Source organism: Perca fluviatilis, chromosome 9, assembly GCF_010015445.1.
Source record: "Perca fluviatilis chromosome 9, GENO_Pfluv_1.0, whole genome shotgun sequence".
In the NCBI taxonomy this organism is placed as follows: domain Eukaryota; kingdom Metazoa; phylum Chordata; class Actinopteri; order Perciformes; family Percidae; genus Perca; species Perca fluviatilis.
Window position 1 is genome coordinate 1,386,747 of NC_053120.1, and position 21,032 is coordinate 1,407,778.

At 43.3% G+C, this 21,032-nt stretch overlaps 1 protein-coding gene across 1 annotated transcript; it reads right to left on the minus strand.

The window, feature by feature from the left end:
• Positions 1-3,494: 3,494 nt before the first annotated feature.
• On the minus strand, positions 3,495-8,782 carry si:ch211-152f22.4. Its single transcript, XM_039812007.1, has 3 exons — positions 8,656-8,782; positions 8,502-8,564; positions 3,495-4,968 (listed from the first exon to the last, which is right to left on the minus strand). The coding sequence occupies exons 1-3, from the start codon at positions 8,675-8,677 to the stop codon at positions 4,166-4,168; spliced, it is 888 nt and encodes a 295-aa protein (XP_039667941.1). The 5' UTR covers positions 8,678-8,782; the 3' UTR covers positions 3,495-4,165.
• Between the last annotated feature and the right edge of the window lie 12,250 nt (positions 8,783-21,032).

The window sequence follows — 21,032 nt, forward strand, 5'->3', positions numbered from 1 at the left end:
GTGTGTGTGTGTGTGTCTGTGTTTCTGTGTGTATGTGTGTGTCTGTGTGTATGTGTGTGTCTGTGTGTGCGTGTAGGTGTGTGTGTATGTGTGAGAGAGTGTGTCTGTGTATGTTTGTGTCTGTGTGTGTGTGTGTGTGTGTCTTGTGTGTCTGTTTCTGTGTGTGTGTATGTGTGAGAGAGTGTGTCTGTGTGTGTGTGTGTGTGTGTGTGTGTGTGTGTGTGTGTGTGTGTGTGTGTGTGTGTGTGTGTGTGTGTGTGTGTGTGTGTGTGTGTGTGTGTGTGTTTCATCCACCAGAGGGCAGAATTCAACCATTAAACTCTCAGTTAGGGACCGAGCAGGAAAGTCAGCAGGACAAAGATGAAAAAAGAATAATTTTCTTTAATAAAGTTTGAAGTTTTGGTTACAAAAATCTAAAAAAGGAAATAATCTTAATATAACATAAGAAAATCAACTATAATCAAGAATAACTAGAAATGAAAAGGCCCAATCTGAAGAGAGGTCAACTAAGTAATAAATAAACTAAGTTGTTACCTAAACCAAACTGGAAAACAACTTGTTAAAGACATTATATATTATATACATACAGGTTTATCATTTCATTATATTCAAGAGTTTACATTTAAAAAAAAGTGAAAACATAAGTTGGCAGCTTATTTCTCAAACGTTCATCTTAAAATTTGAAACCATTCATAATGATAAAAATAAATTTTAAAAGTTGAAATGTATGTGTGTGTGTTTCTGTGTGTGTGTCTGCCTGTGTGTGTGTGTGTATGTATGTGTGTGTGTCTGTGTGTGTGTGTGCCTGTGTGTGTGTGTATGTTTTTGTGTGCATGTCTGTTTCTGTCTGTGTGTATGTGTGTGTATCTGTCTGTGTGTGTGTGTGTGTGTGTTTGTGTGTGTGTCTGTGTCTGTGTGTGTGTGTCTTTGTGTGTGTGTGTGTGTGTCTGTGTTTGTGTGCATGTCTGTTTCTGTCTGTGTGTATGTATGTATGTATGTATGTGTGTGTGTGTCTGTGTGTGTCTGTGTGTGTCTGTGTGTGTGTGTCTTTGTGTGTGTCTGTGTCTGTGTGTGTGTGTGTGTCTGTGTTTGTGTGCATGTCTGTTTCTGTCTGTGTGTATGTATGTATGTATGTATGTGTGTATGTATGTGTGTGTGTGTCTGTGTGTGTGTGTGTGTGTGTCTTTGTGTGTGTCTGTGTCTGTGTGTGTGTGTCTGTGTGTGTGTTTGAAATTTTAAACCATTCAGTACAGTCCATTGTGAACAACACGGATCACATGCATCGTCTGTTGCGGGTATTTAAAAGACTGATTTTATCTTTTGTTTAAAATCTACCGAATATTCTGCAGAGTTCTGCGCCTGTTTGTCCCGTCTTAAAACTAACTTTTATTGGAGAGCCTCTCCTGATTTTATTTAAGCATGAACCTTCTTTGAAATGTCTTTTATCTCTTTTTGAAATGTTTTTTTCCCTATTCTTACCTACACTGAACAAGTTTGTATATGTTATTTATCACCCTGATGTTTAATTTTACTGGCAGGGTTTTTGAAAGACGCTCTATAATTAAAGATGATCTTTATCAGCTTAGAGAGAGCCATAGACTTGTCTCTAAAGGCCTTTTCAGATGGGAAGTGATTATTGGGCCTCATGATGTCTTTCAATGAGAAGCGAGCGGTCACAATCCCGTGAAACCGTTGCGTCGGTGCTCGTCACACGCACATGCTGCCCGCTGCAAGAGATGAATTGTGTTGAACTTTTCTCCACGCCAGCGAAGCACAGCGTAAACTAATGAACAAGAGAGTGATTCTTCTGTTTGTGAGTTCCCTAAATATAAAAGTAATTGAACGTAGACAGCGCCGCTTCTTCTTGTCAGAGCATCGACACAAGACTTTTTGGATAACGTCCGTTATTATGGACTTAACAGACTGTTGTTAGGAAAGACTAGGATTACGACTATGGACCCTATCTTGCACATCCTGCAGCACAAAGCCCGACCCGAGTGTCTTTGCTAGTTTAAGACCGACCCAGTTGTCAATTTCCCATCCAGCGCCCACGTCGCTTAAATAGCACCTGCACCCATCTGTGGCCCATGGGCGTGCTGGTCTTACAGGCAGGTGTGTTCAGGTGCATTCTGGGCGTGCTGGTCTTACAGGGAGGTGTGTTCAGGTGCATTCTGGGCGTGCTGGTCTTACAGGCAGGTGTGTTCAGGTGCATTCTGGGCGTGCCGGTCTTACAGGGAGGTGTGTTCAGGTGCATTCTGGGCGTGCTGGTCTTACAGGCAGGTGTGTTCAGGTGCATTCTGGGCGTGCTGGTCTTACAGGGAGGTGTGTTCAGGTGCATTCTGGGCGTGCTGGTCTTACAGGGAGGTGTGTTCAGGTGCATTCTGGGTGTGCTGGTCTTACAGGGAGGTGTGTTCAGGTGCATTCTGGGCGTGCTGGTCTTACAGGGAGGTGTGTTCAGGTGCATTCTGGATGTGCTGGTCTTACAGGGAGATGTGTTCAGGTGCATTCTGGGCGTGCTGGTCTTACAGGGAGGTGTGTTCAGGTGCATTCTGGGCGTGCTGGTCTTACAGGGAGGTGTGTTCAGGTGCATTCTGGGCGTGCTGGTCTTACAGGGAGGTGTGTTCAGGTGCATTCTGGGCGTGCTGGTCTTACAGGGAGGTGTGTTCAGGTGCATTCTGGGCGCTGGTCTTACAGGGAGGTGTGTTCAGGTGCATTCTGGGCGTGCTGGTCTTACAGGGAGGTGTGGTCAGGTGCATTCTGGGCGTGCTGGTCTTACAGGGAGGTGTGTTCAGGTGCATTCTGGGCGTGCTGGTCTTACAGGGAGGTGTGTTCAGGTGCATTCTGGATGTGCTGGTCTTACAGGGAGGTGTGTTCAGGTGCATTCTGGGCGTGCTGGTCTTACAGGGAGGTTTGTTCAGGTGCATTCTGGGCGTGCTGGTCTTACAGGGAGGTGTGTTCAGGTGCATTCTGGGCGTGCTGGTCTTACAGGGAGGTGTGTTCAGGTGCATTCTGGATGTGCTGGTCTTACAGGGAGGTGTGTTCAGGTGCATTCTGGGCGTGCTGGTCTTACAGGGAGGTGTGTTCAGGTGCATTCTGGGCGTGCTGGTCTTACAGGGAGGTGTGTTCAGGTGCATTCTGGGCGTGCTGGTCTTACAGGGTCTAAACCTGGTCTTAAGTCAATAACGCAGCCTTTCATTGTTATTTTAACAGAGCATTAGTAAAATGCTCCTAGCAGCACACACACACGCAGAAGATTACAAATAAAAATATTAGGGTGTAAATCCGCCATCATAACAGCAATGCTCCAAGGTCCAAACGTGCCTGGCTTTTAAAGGGAATGGGAGATGATCTCTGATTGGTTGATTGCATTTTATGCCCAAAACACACCTCTGATTAATGAAAACACTAAGAACAACCCTTTAGGACCAGGCGCCCGGCACACGGACCCTTTTTTCCACCGTCAAACTAGCAAAAGTGGATTTGGACACGCCCTAAACACACCTGCACCAAACGCTTCACGTAGATCGTTAAAATAGGGCCTGAGAGTCGTTCCCCGTGTGAAAAGTCTTTAAGATGTTGTGGACCAGTTGCTGTTGAGGAACAGGATCATGTTGAGGTTTTCTGGCTCGATGGAGTTCCTCAGGTTGCAGAAGCGATCGCCTGCATCGGAGAAAGCTCTCTGCAACGGCACAGCGGTGGAGACGACTCCGAGTTTCTTCAGAGCGAGCTTTCTTAGCTCGCCAAACTGCTCCTTTCCTGTGTGCCTCCACCAGGACAAAGGGTTAGACGTGGGCGCCGTAGGTCCGTAGGCCATGTATCTCTTCAGGAGGCTTTTCAGTTTAGCATGAGAAGAGGACGGCAGGCCTGCAGTGAGATCCTTCATTATTTGAGCCACCGCACGATTCTTGTTTCGCTCTCCCAGCTGGTTTTTGAATCTCGGGTCGAGGAATGTGAACGGAGCCAGAAAGTGGTTGTTGACGTCCCCGAATTTCTTCTTGCATTTTGTCAATAATGCACGAGCAACATTGTTGTTGTTCTTCTCTTCTTCTCTGAGACTCTCCATGAGTCTGGTCAGCAGCGGCAGCATGGCTGAGATGGTCTCGAACCCTTCTCCTTTCATCGCGGACGTGGCTTTCTTCAGAGGCTCCAGAGCCGAGATCAGGTTCTAGATTTTCTCTTTATCGCTTTCGTTTAGAATCAAGTCTGTCTTGCCTCTTTCGTCGAACACCATCACCATAGCACGGTTCTGCTTGATGAGTGATTGAAGCGTGTTCAGCCAGGGGAGCCACCGGTCCCCGGAGTACAGGATCAGCTCACCTTGTTCAAGACTCATCTTGTTCTGGATCATTCTGAGAGACTTCTCGGCTTCGGTGTCGTACTTTAAGAACCGGACAGTGTTGTAACACTTTCTGAGAACATTCGACAGCTCCTCGTCCTTTATAAGATCCTTAAAAACCACATTCAAGGTGTCGGCGAAACAAGGCATGTGTGTCCATGCTGCTTTAACTTCTTTGAGTTGTGGCATGCCCGCTCTGACAACACAGTGCACCTTTCCTTTCACGCACCACGCCTCCATGACAGCCGAGAGCTCATGTATAATGTGGGCTGCAGATTCTTCTCCAAACAGGCTGGTAGTTTTCAGCACGTAGGACTTGAGGCTCCCCCTATTATCCACGAAATGGCAACCCACTGTCAAATAGGAGTCTTCAGCTCTCGAAGACCACAACTCACATGTCAGCACGATATCATCTGCAGAGGCCAGGGTCGATCGCAACTCCTTTTCTTTGTCTTCGTAGACGCTGAGAAGCTGCGAGCACATCTCAGAGTTGGTAGGAATTTCTTGAGAGGGGCTTAGTGCTTTTACAAAACCCAGAAAGTTAGCATCTTGTGTGATTTCCAAAGGCTGCAGAGTTGATATTATCATCTTCAACAGGCGTCTTTTAGTTGTTAGTATTTCCTGGTTTCCAGCTGTGGAAGGAAACAGATTTCAGATTCAGGAATCATTTTTGAAAACGATAGTTTTTCTAAACATAATGTCCCAACCCAACTGTTCCACTCTTGTCCCATTTGTCTTGTGAATGTACCTTTTTATAAACTCACCCACCATCTTTTCCTTAACCTAATTGCGTCAAAGGTGACACCAGTAGACCCGATCCAGCGCATTTAGATAAAACGTGTTTATATCTGACTCTAAATGAGAGTGTTAGCATCAATAAAAACGGCAAATACACCTGCCCAAGCGTCTGTATTTTACGCGATTGTTGTGAGAATGCATTGGACATTATATGTGTCATCTTAACTTTAAGACAGAAAGTTCGCCTAAAACTGACTTTTGGATGTTTGACTTGGTAACAAAATGCATGCTTAACACAACCGGGATGCCAGCTACAGACCTCCTGAATGCCAGCTACAGAGCTTCTGAACGCTGGCTGCAGAGCTCCGGGATGCTGCAACAGAGCTATAGGACATCTGCTACAGAGCTACAAGACGCTGATACAGAGCTCCTGGACACCGCCTACAGAGCTTTCAGGATGCCGGCTGCAGAGCTCCGGGACGCCGGCTACCAGCGGCAGTTGTTTAGCCGGAAACAGGTGACTGAGTCAGCTACAGGGACCGCCAGATGACGGTAATTTTAGGGGCCGTGGTAGTGGAGTTAAGATTAGTCACCAAAACGACTTGTTAAGTTTAGGAAAAAGACTGTGGTTTGGATTCAAACACCCCCAAGGAATGAACGACCATTTCCTGGGTGAAAGTATTTAGTTTTCGCTGCGAAGTGAACGCCGCGCTCCGCTTGAACACGCTGGGCCCTATCTTGCACCTGGCGCAGCGCAGCGCAAGGCCCAGCGCAAATGTCTTCGCCAGTTTAAGACGACACAGTTGTCAATGTCGCGTTCAGTGCCCAAGTCATTTAAATAGCAAACGCACTTGCGCCCATCTGTGAGCCCATGGGCGTGCTGGTCTTACAGGGAGGTGTGTTCAGGTGCATTCTGGGAGTATTGCTCTCTTGAGGCAGCGGGAAGTGATCGAGCCGTTGACCAACAAAAACCTACTCTAAAGTCAATAACGTAGCATTTCATTGTTATTTTAACAGAGCATTAGTAAAATGCTCCTAGGCTCGTGCACAGCACGCACACACTATGCTTGTTACACACACACACACAGGGACAGACACACACACACACACATGCAGAAGATTACAAATAAAATTAAAGCTGCAAGCAGCGTTGGGCGGGCCCTCGTGCCTCTGCGCGCATCAGGGTTACTGGCGGACGCCGCTCCTTGTGACCGTGAATTTGCGCGGCACTCAGACACCGCAAATCATCACCAATGAAAAGGGAACTCCCTGCCGAGTTCAACGATACCTCACACAGGACTCATGGGCGTGGTTAAAGCATAGGGGGCGGCTCATTTTCAGAAGTAGACCCCACATTCTAAGTTTCAACATCGGATGATGTTTGTCATATAAGGTGGATTTCCTGTTGCCAGCAGGGGGCGCTAAGACCAAAAGTCAATTTTGGCCTGTAGGTGTCCTCAGGCCTGGACCCTTGTTGATTGTGGGAAATTTCAAGCAGATATGAAAACGTACACTCAAGTTACAGCCACTTGCTCTTTTATCGCTAAACACTCAAAATGGCCGCCCCGCCACGCCCACACCGTCTGACGAAAAGTTTTTCTTTTAATAACTTTTCATCTTTAACGTCTTAAGATGGTACAGACAGAGTTTGAAGTTGATCGGATGAAATCTCTAGGAGGAGTTCGTTAAAGTACGACATGTGGAAATGGCCCAAATCGCACTAATTTCGAACATTCAATTCAAAATGGCGGACTTCCTGTTGGGTTTAGGGTATGGCTCTAATGACCTTTTCTGTGCGTCTTGACATGTTACATATGAGTACCAAGTTCTGTTAGTCTATGTTAAAAGTACTGCAGGGGCTCAATTTCTTTAACTTTCTAGGGGGCGCTAGCGAGCCATTTTTGTGCGCCTATACCCGAAACCCTTAAAATACGTACATTTTCACCAGACTTGATACGGCCGCCAAATATTGGTGATTTTTTGCATATGTTAAGGCCCTCAAAAAGCCAATTCATTTGGTGTAATAATAATAATTCCTTCGCCGCTGTCGGTGCTCGGGCCCTAAATATTAGGGTGTAAATCCTCCATCATAACAGCAATGCTCCAAGGTCCAAACGCGCCTGGCTTTTAAAGGGAATGGGAGATGATCTCTGATTGGTTGATGAATGGGAGATGATCTCTGATTGGTTGATTGCATGTTACGCCCAAAACACCCCTCTGATTAATGAAGACACTAAGAACAACCCTTTAGAACCAGGCGCCCGGCTCACAGACCCTTTTTTTCCGCTGTCAAACTAGCAGAAGTGGATTTGGACACGCCCTAAACACACCTGCTCAAGTCGTTAAAATAGGACCCTCTGTGTTTTATGTTGACACCACTTTGTGCTATTTCATTCTGAGATTATCTTCCATTGGATGTTGAAGTGCATGAGTGTTTGGGCATGGCTCTATATCCACGGTGGTATCGAAAGGGAGATTTAATTCCTGCAGGTTTTGTTTAGTTGCCCCCCCCGCGCCTCTGCTTTCTTCGCTGGTTGAGTCTATTAAATGTCATATGAGAGGGAACAACAGACTCCCAGAGCCCGAGGCCACACCTGTAACAGACCTGTTCTCTCAGGCCTGAGATTTGCATTTGGATTTCCATTCCAGCTCATCCTCGGTCAGGTGAGAGAGTTATTTACCTTTGGGTGTGGTTTTATTGGTCGCTGGGCTGAACGCTGGGAGGAATACGCAGCTTACAGAAATACATGAGTTCTATTTTTACCTTAATGTGTGTGTCTGTGTGTGTGTGTGTATCTGTTCGTGTGTCTGTGTGTGTATCTGTGTGTGTGTCTGTGTGTGTATCTGTGCGCATGTGTGTATCTGTGTGTGTATCTGTGTGTGTGTGTGTGCCACTATCCTCCATGTGTGTGTATCTGTGTGTGTATCTGTGTGTGTGTGTGTGCCACTATCCTCCATGTGTGTGTATCTGTGTGTGTGTGTGTGCCACTATCCTCCATGTGTGTGTATCTGTGTGTGTATCTGTGTGTGTGTGTGTGCCACTATCCTCCATGTGTGTGTATCTGTGCGTGTGTGTGTTTATCTCTGTGTGTATGTGTATGTGTGTGAGTGTGTGTGTGTGTGTGTGTCTGTAGGTGTGTGTGTGTGTGTGTGTTTGTGTGTGTATGTGTGTGTGTGTGTGTGTATGTGTGTGTGTATCTGTGTGTGTGTATGTGTGTGTGAGTGTGTGTGTGTTTTAAAAACTACTCAAACGTCAGAAAACAAGAAAATGTCAGGAAAAGCGTCTGAAACGCTAAAATGCTAAGACGTTTAAAAAAAAACTTTTGAAAAAAGCGACAAAACTATTGAAAAAAACCCACAAAAATGTCAAAAAGAGCCCAATCTGAACCTTTTATGGCAGCAGACCGGTCCTTAACGTGTTGGTTACCTGTTCCCCTCCGGAGATGATCCCGTCTCGTTGTTCCTCGCTCTCCTCTCCCTCTCCGTCTGACTGTTCAACACAAATCAAAAACCACTCCATGTTTACTTCTGCAGTCTTGTAAAGAAATCATCTTTTAAATTTTAATTGAGGAGATGCTTACTCAGAGTTCTTGCTGGAGTCATTTCAGAGATGCTTCAGCTTCTTGTGTTCTAGTGTTCGTCCTCTTTGGTTAGTTTATACGCAGACGACTGAGTGTTTGTCAAGTCTCCTCTGACTGGGAAACTCCTTTTATCCCCGGTTGACTCAGCGTCAAACTGAGGGAAGGAAACAAAAGTGAAAAGCTGGAAACTAGTCCTGACGGGAGCCACGATGACTCACACTGTATAGGTATCACTGGAAACTTATGATATCCAGGAGAGCAGCGCCTGGTGCGGTGCCAGGTTTCCAAGGTGTATTTTTGGACTTTGACTAGATGCATTCAGGATAGTGTGTCATTGCCCTGTAGATACAGTAAACGCTGGTCATAAGGAGAAGGATAATTTATACGCAAATAGATAACTAAGCATCCTTTTTGTTTGTTAAGTCTCCTCTGACTGTGAAACTCCTTTTATCCCCAGGTTACTCAGTGTTAAACTGAGGTAAGAAAACGAAAGTGAAAAGCTGGAAACTTGTCCTGATGTGAGCCACGATGACTCACACTGTACAGGTATCACTCACTCTCTTGTCTGTGAAACAAAACTTATGATATCCAGGAGAGCAGCGACAGAGCCTGGTTCACGCACAACAAAACAACACAATGCAAGAATCAAATTCCAAACACTTACCATCTTCAATATCTAACGGAAAATAATCTCAACATCTAATTATTATTAAATATGTATTTTAGTAGACGGTCGCAGTATACCATAGCACTTACAGCCTCAGATTAATATGTTGTGTGTATGTGTGTGTGTGTGTGTGTGTGTGTCTGTATGTGAGTGTGTGTGTGTGTGTGTCTGTATGTGAGTGTGTGTGTGTGTGTGTGTGTAGGCCTGCTTTATCAGAAGCCTTTTCTTTAAGTTAGAGTAAACTCATAACTCATTAAAACTAATGTTTCCTTCAATAATAAATGTCCAGTATATAGTATCTTTGTGAATGAGTTATTATTGTTTGTATGAGGCTCCAGTTCTCAGATCATTTGAGAAAAATACTACTAACTAGCTGTAGTCCTGTTATAATTGTTCTTTAGGTGATATAACTTCATACAGATTCTACTCTGTTGCCTACCCTAACCCTCTGTGTAGATGTCCCTGCGTGGGCTGATATCTACAGGCAGGATGTGGCCGTCAGATCGCTATGACAACCCTCATCATCAGCTGCTCTTTTTCTGTTTTTTTTATCAAACATGACTTCTTTATCTCGTCATCAGATGAAACTTTGCAGCATTAGCTCTCTAACCAGTAATGAATGTCCTTTACACCAGTCTAAAGACGCGGAGGCTGGGGGGTCTTCATACACACATTATTCTGAGAGGAAAGAGAGAGGGGTGTCTGTGGGTGTTTTATGTGTGTGTGTGTTTACACATATTATTAGTATTATGTATTCAGGTATTTTATTCAAATTATATTGATAGCTTTTATGAGAAGGGAGGGCCAGGACAAAGCACATTTCATTGCATTCTTTATGGACATTTTCCTTTTAAATGCAAATGACAATACACTTGAACTTGAACGTATTATGGTCTGTTTCTGCCTGTTTAGGTTAGGAATAATATCTTTAGAGTTTCCTAAATGACTCATTAAAGGAGCGCTCTAGATTTAGGGGGACTGGCCCGGAGAGAGACCAACTCCACCGGAGACACTTCTGCTTGAGGCTGCTGCATGTCATGGTGAGTGCTGATTGGCTGATACTCGTCTACCATCTACCAACCAGATAGTGTTGTGGGCGGGACATGAAGTGAGACTCAGTGGTGAGTGCTGATTGGCTGATACTCGTCTAACATCTACCAACCAGATAGTGTTGTGGGCGGGACATGAAGTGAGACTCAGTGGTGAGGTAAACGGGAGCAGAGGGAGAGACTCAGAGCTGTAGCTGAGACAAAGTAGAACACCTTTTATTTCATTAACTTTATAATAAAACACAGATACAGATCATCTGCAAACTGCCAAATATGGACAGAGCCTTTCCTGTTGCTGCTCCACGACGGTGGAAGCTGCTGCCTTCACATATCAGATGTGCTCCCTCCATTTCTGTTGTTATATCTGGGATAAAGACCCATTATAACTCTCTAATCTCTCAATCTGGTCTCATCATGTCTATCATTCTGGGTTTGGGAACTGCTGCTTGTTGTTGGTGTTGGGATCTTCTTTTTGGGTGTTGATATTTACATTTTAATGTTCTTTTATTCAGCACTTTGGTCAGATTAATGTGTGATTAAATGTGCTCTAGAAATCAACTTTACTTACTGAAAGTTAACATAAGAAACATTTTACAGACCCAGAGATATGTTGCTTATAATAATTAATCAGAAATCACAATCAAAACAGTTTTATTTTTCATTAATAATGTTTATTATACAGAAGATAGATTACAGATATAGACCAAGATATAATAAGAAGTTTAGAATACTGAGAACACTGCAAGATACAACTATTATAAATGCATTAAAGACAATTCATATTCCTTATACACGCAACATACTAATACAGACAATAAGGGAACATCTGCACCCTGTCAGGATCAAAGGTTAGCTTCTAACATTAAAAACTTATTTTATATTATTATAAAAATAATCATTAGGTATTTATGTCTTTTTTGTTTCTGTAATCTCTCTCTCTCTGTCTTTCTCTGCATGAATGTGTCCCATCCCTCTTCTTAAAGCCAGTGTATACCAGGCTGTATTAAAGCCAATGTATACCAGGCTGTATTAAAGCCAGTGTATACCAGGCTGTTTTAAAGCCAGTGTATACCAGGCTGTATTAAAGCCAGTGTATACCAGGCTGTATTAAAGCCAATGTATACCAGGCTGTATTAAAGCCAGTGTATACCAGGCTGTATTAAAGCCAGTGTATACCAGGCTGTATTAAAGCCAGTGTATACCAGGCTGTATTAAAGCCAGTGTATACCAGGCTGTATTAAAGCCAGTGTATACCAGGCTGTATTAAAGCCAGTGTATACCAGGCTGTATTAAAGCCAGTGTATACCAGGCTGTATTAAAGCCAGTGTATACCAGACTGTATTAAAGCCAATGATGAAATGATCATATATGCATATTAAGTGTGTGTGTGAGCTGAAAGCTGCGCTCCTCTCCGTGTCCTCAGGTTCACAGCGACTACAGCAGCACAGAGCATCAGCAGCAGGACACTGAGCACTGAGCATCGCACTTTGAAGAAGGTGGAGTAAATCCCAAAGGGCTCAAAGTACACTAACACAGTTCTGCTGCTTGACAAACACTGAAAATCATCATCTGGGTCAATAACTACACACCAGTACTCCCCTGCGTCTTCCTCTGAGATATTAGAGATAACCAGGCTCCCATTGTTATAGTACCAGCTCACTCTGCTCATGCTCTGATACCTTAAACTAAAGATTCTTCCCTCTGTTCGGTGTGACTTGATAAACCAACCATGCTCCTTACCCTCTCCCCAATGTCTGCATCTGAGAGTGACTTCTTTTCCCTCTGAGAAGAGCTCTACAGCAGGGGCCCCAAATTTGGGGCACACATACAGATAATACGTTTGCTCTCTCATAGAAGCTTCACAGGAGTACCAACCTGCATGTTTTAACATTAGAGATGAAAACAGCAGGGAGTAGTTTTTGTCTACTGAATGAACAGTCTGGTTTTGTAGTCCGAGGTCAGTGTAATAGCGGGTTTTTGGATTATACTTCCTCCAACGTGGGGACTGTTTATCAGTGGAGGCAGTGATAGAGCACGGCAACACAGCGGTCTCTCCCACTGAGTGGTAGATTATCTCATACTGTAGTCTCAACCCTACAGTCTGACTGCTAACACACTGCTGTTGGTTCACCACCAGACATCTGTACCGTGTAAAGTCTGTTGCTGTGATGTTGGAAACACGAAGAGCTGATGTGTTTGTCACCACTTGGTATCTTCCTCTAACATTGTCCATCACTGATGTCGTCTTGTCCCCAAAAACTCTTCTCCATGTTTCTTGCTCATACCTAGAGTCCCGTTTGAGCCACTGGATATCCAGATTATCAGCTGCTCCCTCACATGGCAGGTCCACTGTTTCTCCTGGTCTCGCTCTGATAACTCTCCGATCTATTGAAGTACAAACAGTAATAGTGAAGTTGTTGTCATGCGTCACGTTGCCCTCAGTCCAACACTCCTCTCGGTACTGGCCGGAGTCTGAATGGGTCAGGTGGAGGATGGTGTAAGAAGAAGTTTTCACCGAGCTGACAAGTCGTTGTTTCAGGTCTTCAGGTACTGAGGAGCTGTTGGACCAGAGGTCAGAGGTGTTCCACAGGACAAGCTGCTCCTCACCAACACATCTGGAGATCAGGCAGGAGTTGGTGTTCTCGGGGAGGTTGAAGGTGTAAGAGTCTCCTTCCTCTCGGATGAAGATCAGTTCTGTAGCATGGATGTAGTTGCTGAGAGCAAACAGCAGGAAGGAGAGCTCTGTGACTGCAGCCATTCTGCTCCGAGGTCGACAAACACTGACACCACTCAGCTCATATACACTCTACACCAACCCTCATCAGCTGCTGCTCTTTTCCTGTTTTTATCAAACATGACTTCTTTATCTCATCATCAGAGGAGAGGGGTGTGTGACTGTGTGTATGTGTGTGTGTGTGTGTGTGTGCTTGTGTGTGTATTTGTGTGTATTTTGTGTGTGTCTTTGTGTGTGTAACTGTGTATGTATTTGTGTGTGTCTGTGTATGTGTGTATGTGTGTGTAACTGTGTATGTATGTGTCTGTGTGTGTGTTTGTCTGTGTGTATGTGTGTGTGTGTGTTTGTCTGTGTATGTGTGTGTTGTTTTTTTTTGCTTTCATGTGTGTGTGTATGTATGTGTGTGTGTGTGTGTGTGTCTGGTTGTAACTGTGTATGTGTGTATTTGTGTGTGTTTGTGTTTTTTGTCGCTATCTTTCGTGTATGTGTGTTGTGTGTGTGTGTGTGTGTCTGCGTGTGTCTGTTTGTGTGTGTGTACTGTAGTGGAGTAAAAGTATGAATTAAAAATAAAAGAAAAACAGCAATTTACGGATTTAAGCGTATTTTTTTGTCACTTTTATTTAATTTTTTGTAACTTATGCAGCCTAAATATATATTTTATGGGTACGATTATTGAGAACAAAGAAAGGCAGAATCATTTTGTTTCAACCTACAGAGATAGAGCTTTTTGTTAAAGAGTAAGATCATTTTAGTTTAGCTTTGATATCACCCTCACCCAACCCACCAGACTCCATGTAAATAATCACTACTTTTGTCATCATAAAACACACTTCATTCAAAGTGGACAGAAACTAAATAAAACTATCAAAAGCTGTTTCGGTTCATCTTTCCACTGTTCCAACAATCATCACTCTGGTTTGGTTGAAATAAACCCTTAATTCACCCATTTACATGTGGAGATATGCTGGCTCTATACACGCTAAAAGTCCTGATTATTTACATGGAGTCTGGTGGAAATATGCTGGCTCTATACACACTAAAAGTCCTGATTATTTACATGGAGTCTGGTGGAGATATGCTGGCTCTATACACACTAAAAGTCCTGATTATTTACATGGAGTCTGGTGGAGATATGCTGGCTCTATACACACTAAAAGTCCTGATTATTTACATGGAGTCTGGTGGAGATATGCTGGCTCTATACACACTAAAAGTCCTGATTATTTACATGGAGTCTGGTGGAGATATGCTGGCTCTATACACGCTAAAAGTCCTGATTATTTACATGGTGTCTGGTGGAGTTTGGTGATGGTGATTTCGGGGCTGTTTCATTTTAAACTAAAAGGATCTTACTCTTTAACTAAAAAGTCTATCTCTGTTGGGATCCTTTCCATAATGTTGTCAGACACTTAGAATAATAATCTGAGTCTGTCATCGGCAACAACAGCATTTTTGTGGACGCTGACTGAAACTCGCTTTTTTTTTAAATGACTGGTGTATGACTTTCCAGTTAGGGTTCGGACACATCAGTGCGATAAGACATTTGTTGTAAAATGGTGCTGCGGCTCCTTTAAGAGAGCTCTGTGTGTGTGTGTGTGTGTGTGTGTGTGTGGAAGTGGGCAGAAGAGAGACTGAGAGGAAGCAGACGTATTGTATGCAACCAGAGCAGAGTTGGTGGAATAAGTTTAAGTTTTGTACACAGTGTGTGCGGTGTCCAAAACTAAACCCTGAAAGCCAAGTTTATTCATTTGCTCACCAGAAACGGGATTGTAACACCTTTATAACGCCGGCCTTGGAGATGATAAGTCTCAGCTGGTTTTCTGACCACGGTCAGAAACGAACCAATCAGGAAAGGTTAACCCATTTACCATTTTAACAGCTTAATAACGTGTGCTTGTTCCCCCGTGTGGGCTGATTTCTCATTTTGTGACATTTCCGAATGCCTTCCCACAGTTGCTTAATAAAAGCTTTCCACACAGAAACGTAGCCCACATGTGTCATTAGTATGACAAAAATGAGATTTTAACTGTCGGACGCGGGCCGGGCTCGGACAGAAAAATTCTGCCCGATCCGGACTCTATTGTGCATGTGTGTCTCTGTGTATGTGTGTTTTGGTTGTCTGTGTGTATGTATGTGTGTGTGTGTGTGTGTGTGTGTGTGTGTGTGTGTGTCTGTCTGTGTGTGTATGTTTGTCTGTGTGTGTTTGTGTGCATATGTGTGTGTCTGCGTGTCTGTGTGTGTGTGTGTGTGTGTGTGCATATGCATGTATGTGTCTCTGTGTCTATCAAATAAAATAAAAATGACAGAGGCTGACGGGTCTTCATACACACATTATTGTGAGAGGAGAGAGATTGTGTGTGTGTGTGTGTGTGTGTTTGTGTCTGTGTATATGTGTGTGTGTCTTTGTGTTTGTTTGTGTGTGTATATCTTGTACTACGTATTCAGGTCATTTTATTATATTTTGTTCAAATTATAGTGATAGTTTTTATGAGAAGAGAGGAGCAGGGCAAAGCACATTTCATTGTATTCTCTCTGTACTTTGTACTTTTAAATGCACATGACAATACACTTGATCTTGAACTTATTATGGTCTGTTTCTGCCTGTTGACTCATTAAAGGAGCGCTCTAGATTTCGGCGGACTGGCCTGGAGACTGAGACTCTTCTGCTTGAGACTGCTGCATGTCATGGTGAGTGCTGATTGGCTGATACTCGTCTGACATCATTTTCTATAAAAGTGGTTTCCAGAAATACAAATATAACAAAACAAAAACAGCGCAATTTATGGGCTTAAGGGTGTTTTTTTGTTTTTATTGAAGTTGTTGAGACTTTTCTTGTGTGTGTGTGTGTGTGTGTGTGTTTGTGTATGTGTTTGTGTATGTGTGTGTGTGACTGTGTGTGTGTGTCTGTCTGTGTGTGTCTGTGTGTGTGTGTCTCTGTGATTGTGTGTGTGTGGCTGTGTGTTTGTGTGTGTGTGTGTGTGTGTGTCTCTGTGTTTTTGTGTTTGTGTGTGTCTCTGTGTGTGTGTGTGTGTCTGTGTGTGTCTGTGTGTGTGTGTGTGTGTGTGTGTGTGTGTATACAGTGGGGTGAGCAAGTATTTGATACACTGCCGATTTTGCAGGTTTTCCTACTTACAAAGCCTGTAGAAGTCTGTATTTTTTATCATAGGTACTCTTCAACTGTCAGTGACGGAATCTAAAACAAAAATCCAGAAAATCACATTGTATTATTTTTAAATAATTAATTTGCATTTTATTGCATGTCATAAGTATTTTATCACCTACCAACCAGTAAAAATTCCGGCTCTCAAAGGCCTGTTAATTTTTCTTTAAGAAGCCCTCCTGTTCTCCACTCATTACCTGTATTAACTGCACCTGTTTGAACCCGTTACCTGTATAAAAGACACCTGTCCACACACTCAATCAAACAGACCCCAACCTCTCCACAATGGCCAAGACCAGAGAGCTGTGTAAGGACATCAGGGATAAAATTGTAAACCTGCACAAGGCTGGGATGGGCTACAGGACAAGAGGCAAGCAGCTTGGTGAGAAGGCAACAACTGTTGGCGCAATTATTAGAAAATGTTAGAAGTTCAAGATGACGGTCAATCTCCCTCGGTCTGGGGCTCCTGCAAGATCTCACCTTGTGGGGCATCAATGATCATGAGGAAGGTGAGGGATCATCCCAGAACTACAGGGCAGGACCCAGTCAATGACCTGAAGAGAGCTGGGACCACAGTCTCAAAGAAAGCCATTAGTAACACACTACACCGTCATGGATTAAAATCCTGCAGTGCACGCAAGGTCCCCTTGCTCAAGCCAGTGCTTGTCCAGGCCCGTCTGAAGTTTGCCAATGACCATCTGGATGATCCAGAGGAGGAATGGGAGAAGGTCGTGTGGTCTGATGAGACAACAATAGAGCTTTTTGGTCTAAACTCCACTTGCCGTGTTTGGAGGAAGAAGGATGAGTACAACCCCAAGAACACCATCCCAACCGTGAAGCATGGAGGTGGTAACATCATTCTTGTGGGATGCTTTTCTGCAAAGGGGACAGGACGACTCATATTGATGGGAGGATGGATGGGGCCATGTATCGCGAGATCTTGGCCAACAACCTCCTTCCTTCATTAAGAGCATTGAAGATGGGTCGTGGCTGGGTCTTCCAGCATGACAGCAACCCGAAACCCACTGCCCGGGCAACTAAGGAGTGGCTCAGTAAGAAGCATCTCCACGTCCTGGAGTGGCCTAGCCAGTTTCCAGACCTGAACCCAATAGAAAAGGAGCTGAAAGTCCGTATTGCCAGGCGACAGCCCCAAAACCTGAGGGATCTGGAGAAGGTCTGTGGGCCAAAATCCCTGCTGCAGTGTGTGCAAACCTGGTCAAGAACTACAGGAAACATATGATCTCTGTAATTGCAAACAAAGGTTTCTGTACCAAATATGAAGTTCTGCTTTTCTGATGTACCAAATACTTATGTCATGCAATAAAATGCAAATTAATTACTATAAAGTCATACAATGTGATTTTCTGGATTTTTGTTTTAGATTCCGTCACTCACAGTTGAAGAGTACCTATGATAAAAATTACAGACTTCTACATGCTTTGTAAGTGGGAAAACCTGCAAAATCGGCACTGTATGTGTGTGTGTGTGTGTGTGTGTGTGTGTGTCTCTCTCTGTGTGTGTCTGTATCCAGTAATCAGTGTTCTTTACATGAGCCTAAAACCACAGAGCCTTATTGGTCCTCATACACATATTCAGAGAGGAGGGAGGGGTGTGTGTGTGTGTATTAGAGGTGGTACGGTTCATGAAAAAACATCAGAACCGCTCTGTTGGCTTGTCTCGGTTTGGAGGCGTGTGGCGTACGTGCGGCAGTTCGTTCAGTACACTGTTAATTTGCACTAACCACTTACTGCTGTAGTGCCCACTTTCAACACCTATGTTAAAACACATTGCACGGAAATGACGAGTGGGATGAGCGTGACGAACACAATGTAGGGCAGCTGATTGGATGAACGTGTCACGTGGATCTGGCTGCTCCCGAATTTTCAAAACTGACTCTAATGGCGTCTCGTTCTGGATACGATCTTGTGTTTTACAAAAATAGTTTACCAAAGCATGTTTCTGAAAACATTTTAAGAGAGAAATAGGCCATGCAGTTGCTGAATCTGTCTTGATTTCAGGCCAAAACATCAGGCCACTTACGTGAGCTACGGCGAAGCCATGAACTATAAAACAGGCTTAAGTGTGGTGTTCGGGAACATTTTTATATATCCTATGCTGAAGTATATTTCTGAGTGTTAAAGAATAAAAAGAAAAATAACGACAAGAACCGTTACAGAACCGAACACCGTGATCCTAAAACCATGATACGGAACCGACTGTGGGTTTTGTGAACTGTACCACCCCTAGTGTGTATGTGTGTGTGTGTCTCTGTCTATGAATTTGTGTGTTTGTTTCTCTCTGTCTGTGCATTTGTATGTGTGTGTGCCATTTGTTTTTGTAAATTATATTTATTGGAGTTTTTCAAAGTTTACACAATAACAACAAATACACAACCATCCATGCACATAGCTCTTATCAGGATAACATGATCTACATATATGTACACGCAATACACCCACACGCACATCCAACCTTGCTTACAGTTTTATTCGGTGCTAAACAACAGTGGGCACAACTGGAGTCACATGTGCAAAACTCTAACTACAGTCTGCACAGCAGCAGTTCATGTGGACCAAACTCCTAGTTCATTTTTCATTGCTTGAACACAGTTTTCAAAACTCTACACACTTATCCCATGACTTTAACCACAATGTGCACAACACTGTAGATTTACAGCACTTTGTTAAAATTCTAAACTACCCAGCGCTGTCTATACGTTAACCACACATTCAGAACAGAATAGATTTCAGTCTGGTGCATATCAAACACTGCTGATTTGAATTTTTGCCTGAAAGCCTAAGCAGGTGTCTTGTTTTAGACTAAGTTAGTGAACATATATAGTATTTATACAGAGAAAGCTCAGAAAGACTTTTTGTATACAAACACAAAATAAGAATGAAATAATTATACACTGTACCGTTTGAGAGAAACAGGTAAAAGAGCAAAGATACCAATATGTCCAGGTAAGATGTCTGAGGTTATATACACAGCTCTAAAAAAGTGAAAAACACTATATCTTTACAATAGTAAAACTATGTTCTTCCTGTTTTTCAGAAAGTAATGGAGGTGAAAGCAATAGAAACACCACATTCATTAGTATTTAGAGATGATGCAGACATTAAGGCTGGGATACCCGGACCGAGCCGACGGGTCCCAACGGGTCTTAACGGTACCGGACGGGCGGGTTCGGACGGATATTTAGAAATGATGGACGGTTCGGGCCGGGCTCGGACGGTCAGATCAGCCGGTAGCCTACGGCACTGGACATTTAAAATTGTAAACAGCTTATTATGTAATGGGCCTGTTTCACTTGATGCAAATGTTCATTTTGTGATTAAAATAAAATTAAAAATATTAACCTAACAGAAACACGTGCATATCAGGCAGACTGCATGTCGTGAGCGCATTGAGCGCACCAGAGCGCAACCATGGAAGATGTTAAAAAGAAGTTGGCCCCTCAGGAGATTTTAAAACCACCGGAAATGAAGGAAGTCTACTGTGTGGAAGTATTTCCACATAATTGTCTAGGCATATGTTAATTTTATTTCAATTATATGATTGGGCCTCTTGTGTGTGCTTCGTGTTAACGTCGGCGCTTGTTGCTCCCGCGGTGCTGCGTCACTGTGCTGATGCGCTGATCTGTTGACATTTCTGAGTGCCTTCCCTTACAGTTGCTTGAAAAAAATTTTTCCACACAAACACACGTAGCCTACATGTGTCATTGGTATGAGAAAAAATGAGATTTTAACAGTGTCGGGCCAGGTCAGGCTCGGACAGAAAAATATGGCCCGATCCCACCCCTAGCAGACATCCAATGTGATGAAGAAAACTTGCCACATGATGCTGGAGAGAGGCAGAATTAGTCACACTATTCTTTGTTACTGTTACATATGTTTCTTTGTTACTGTTACATATGTACCTTTAGTTTTTTTCCCAGTAATTCCATAAATTACTAGAGACAAAATACTATATTGAAGAAAACTGCTGATTTTCATTCCTTCTTATTATTATACAATCTATATCTTTTCCTTAAAGAAACTATTGAGTAGTGTAAATTCACTCAAATTGTTCAAACTTTAAAGATGAGAAAGTTTGTAATTTGTGTATTGGTTTTTGATGCTAGTGTTTTTACTCTCAGTGTGTTCTGAGTGACAGTGTGTGTTATCTCAGTGAGGCTTGTGCATAGTGTTTGGCTGCACTGAGCCTGTTTTGAGACGTGTGTTACTGAGTTGTGTTGCTTTGAATGAGTTTTGCAGGTGAAGTGAACTGTTCAGTTCAGGTGACTCTTGGTAGTGCAGATTGTAGTTTGAATTTTGCAAATGTGACTCCAGTTGTGCCCACTGTCGTTTAGCAATCGAAAAAAACTGTTAGTTACTCGGTAGACTTCTGGATTTGAGATTCTACAGGTATTTAGTAAATTGTCCCTATAGTTTGTAGAAGCTCTGAATTTTCCCCTTGTAGGAATATGCTGGACCCCACAAGGTTAAAGGGCTGTTTGAGGGTTAAGACTTGGTTGTAGGATTAGGGAAAGAATTAGGTTATGGTTAGGGTGAGGGTAAGGGTTAAGGTTAGGCATTTAGTTGTGATTGTTAAGTTTAGGGTAAGGGTTAAGGTTAGGCATTTAGTTGTGATTGTTAAGTTTAGGGTAAGGGTTAAGGTTAGGCATTTAGTTGTGATTGTTAAGTTTAGGGTAAGGGGCTATTTTATTATATTTTATTAAAATTGTATTGATAGTTTTTATGAGAAGAGAGGGCCAGGGCAAAGCAC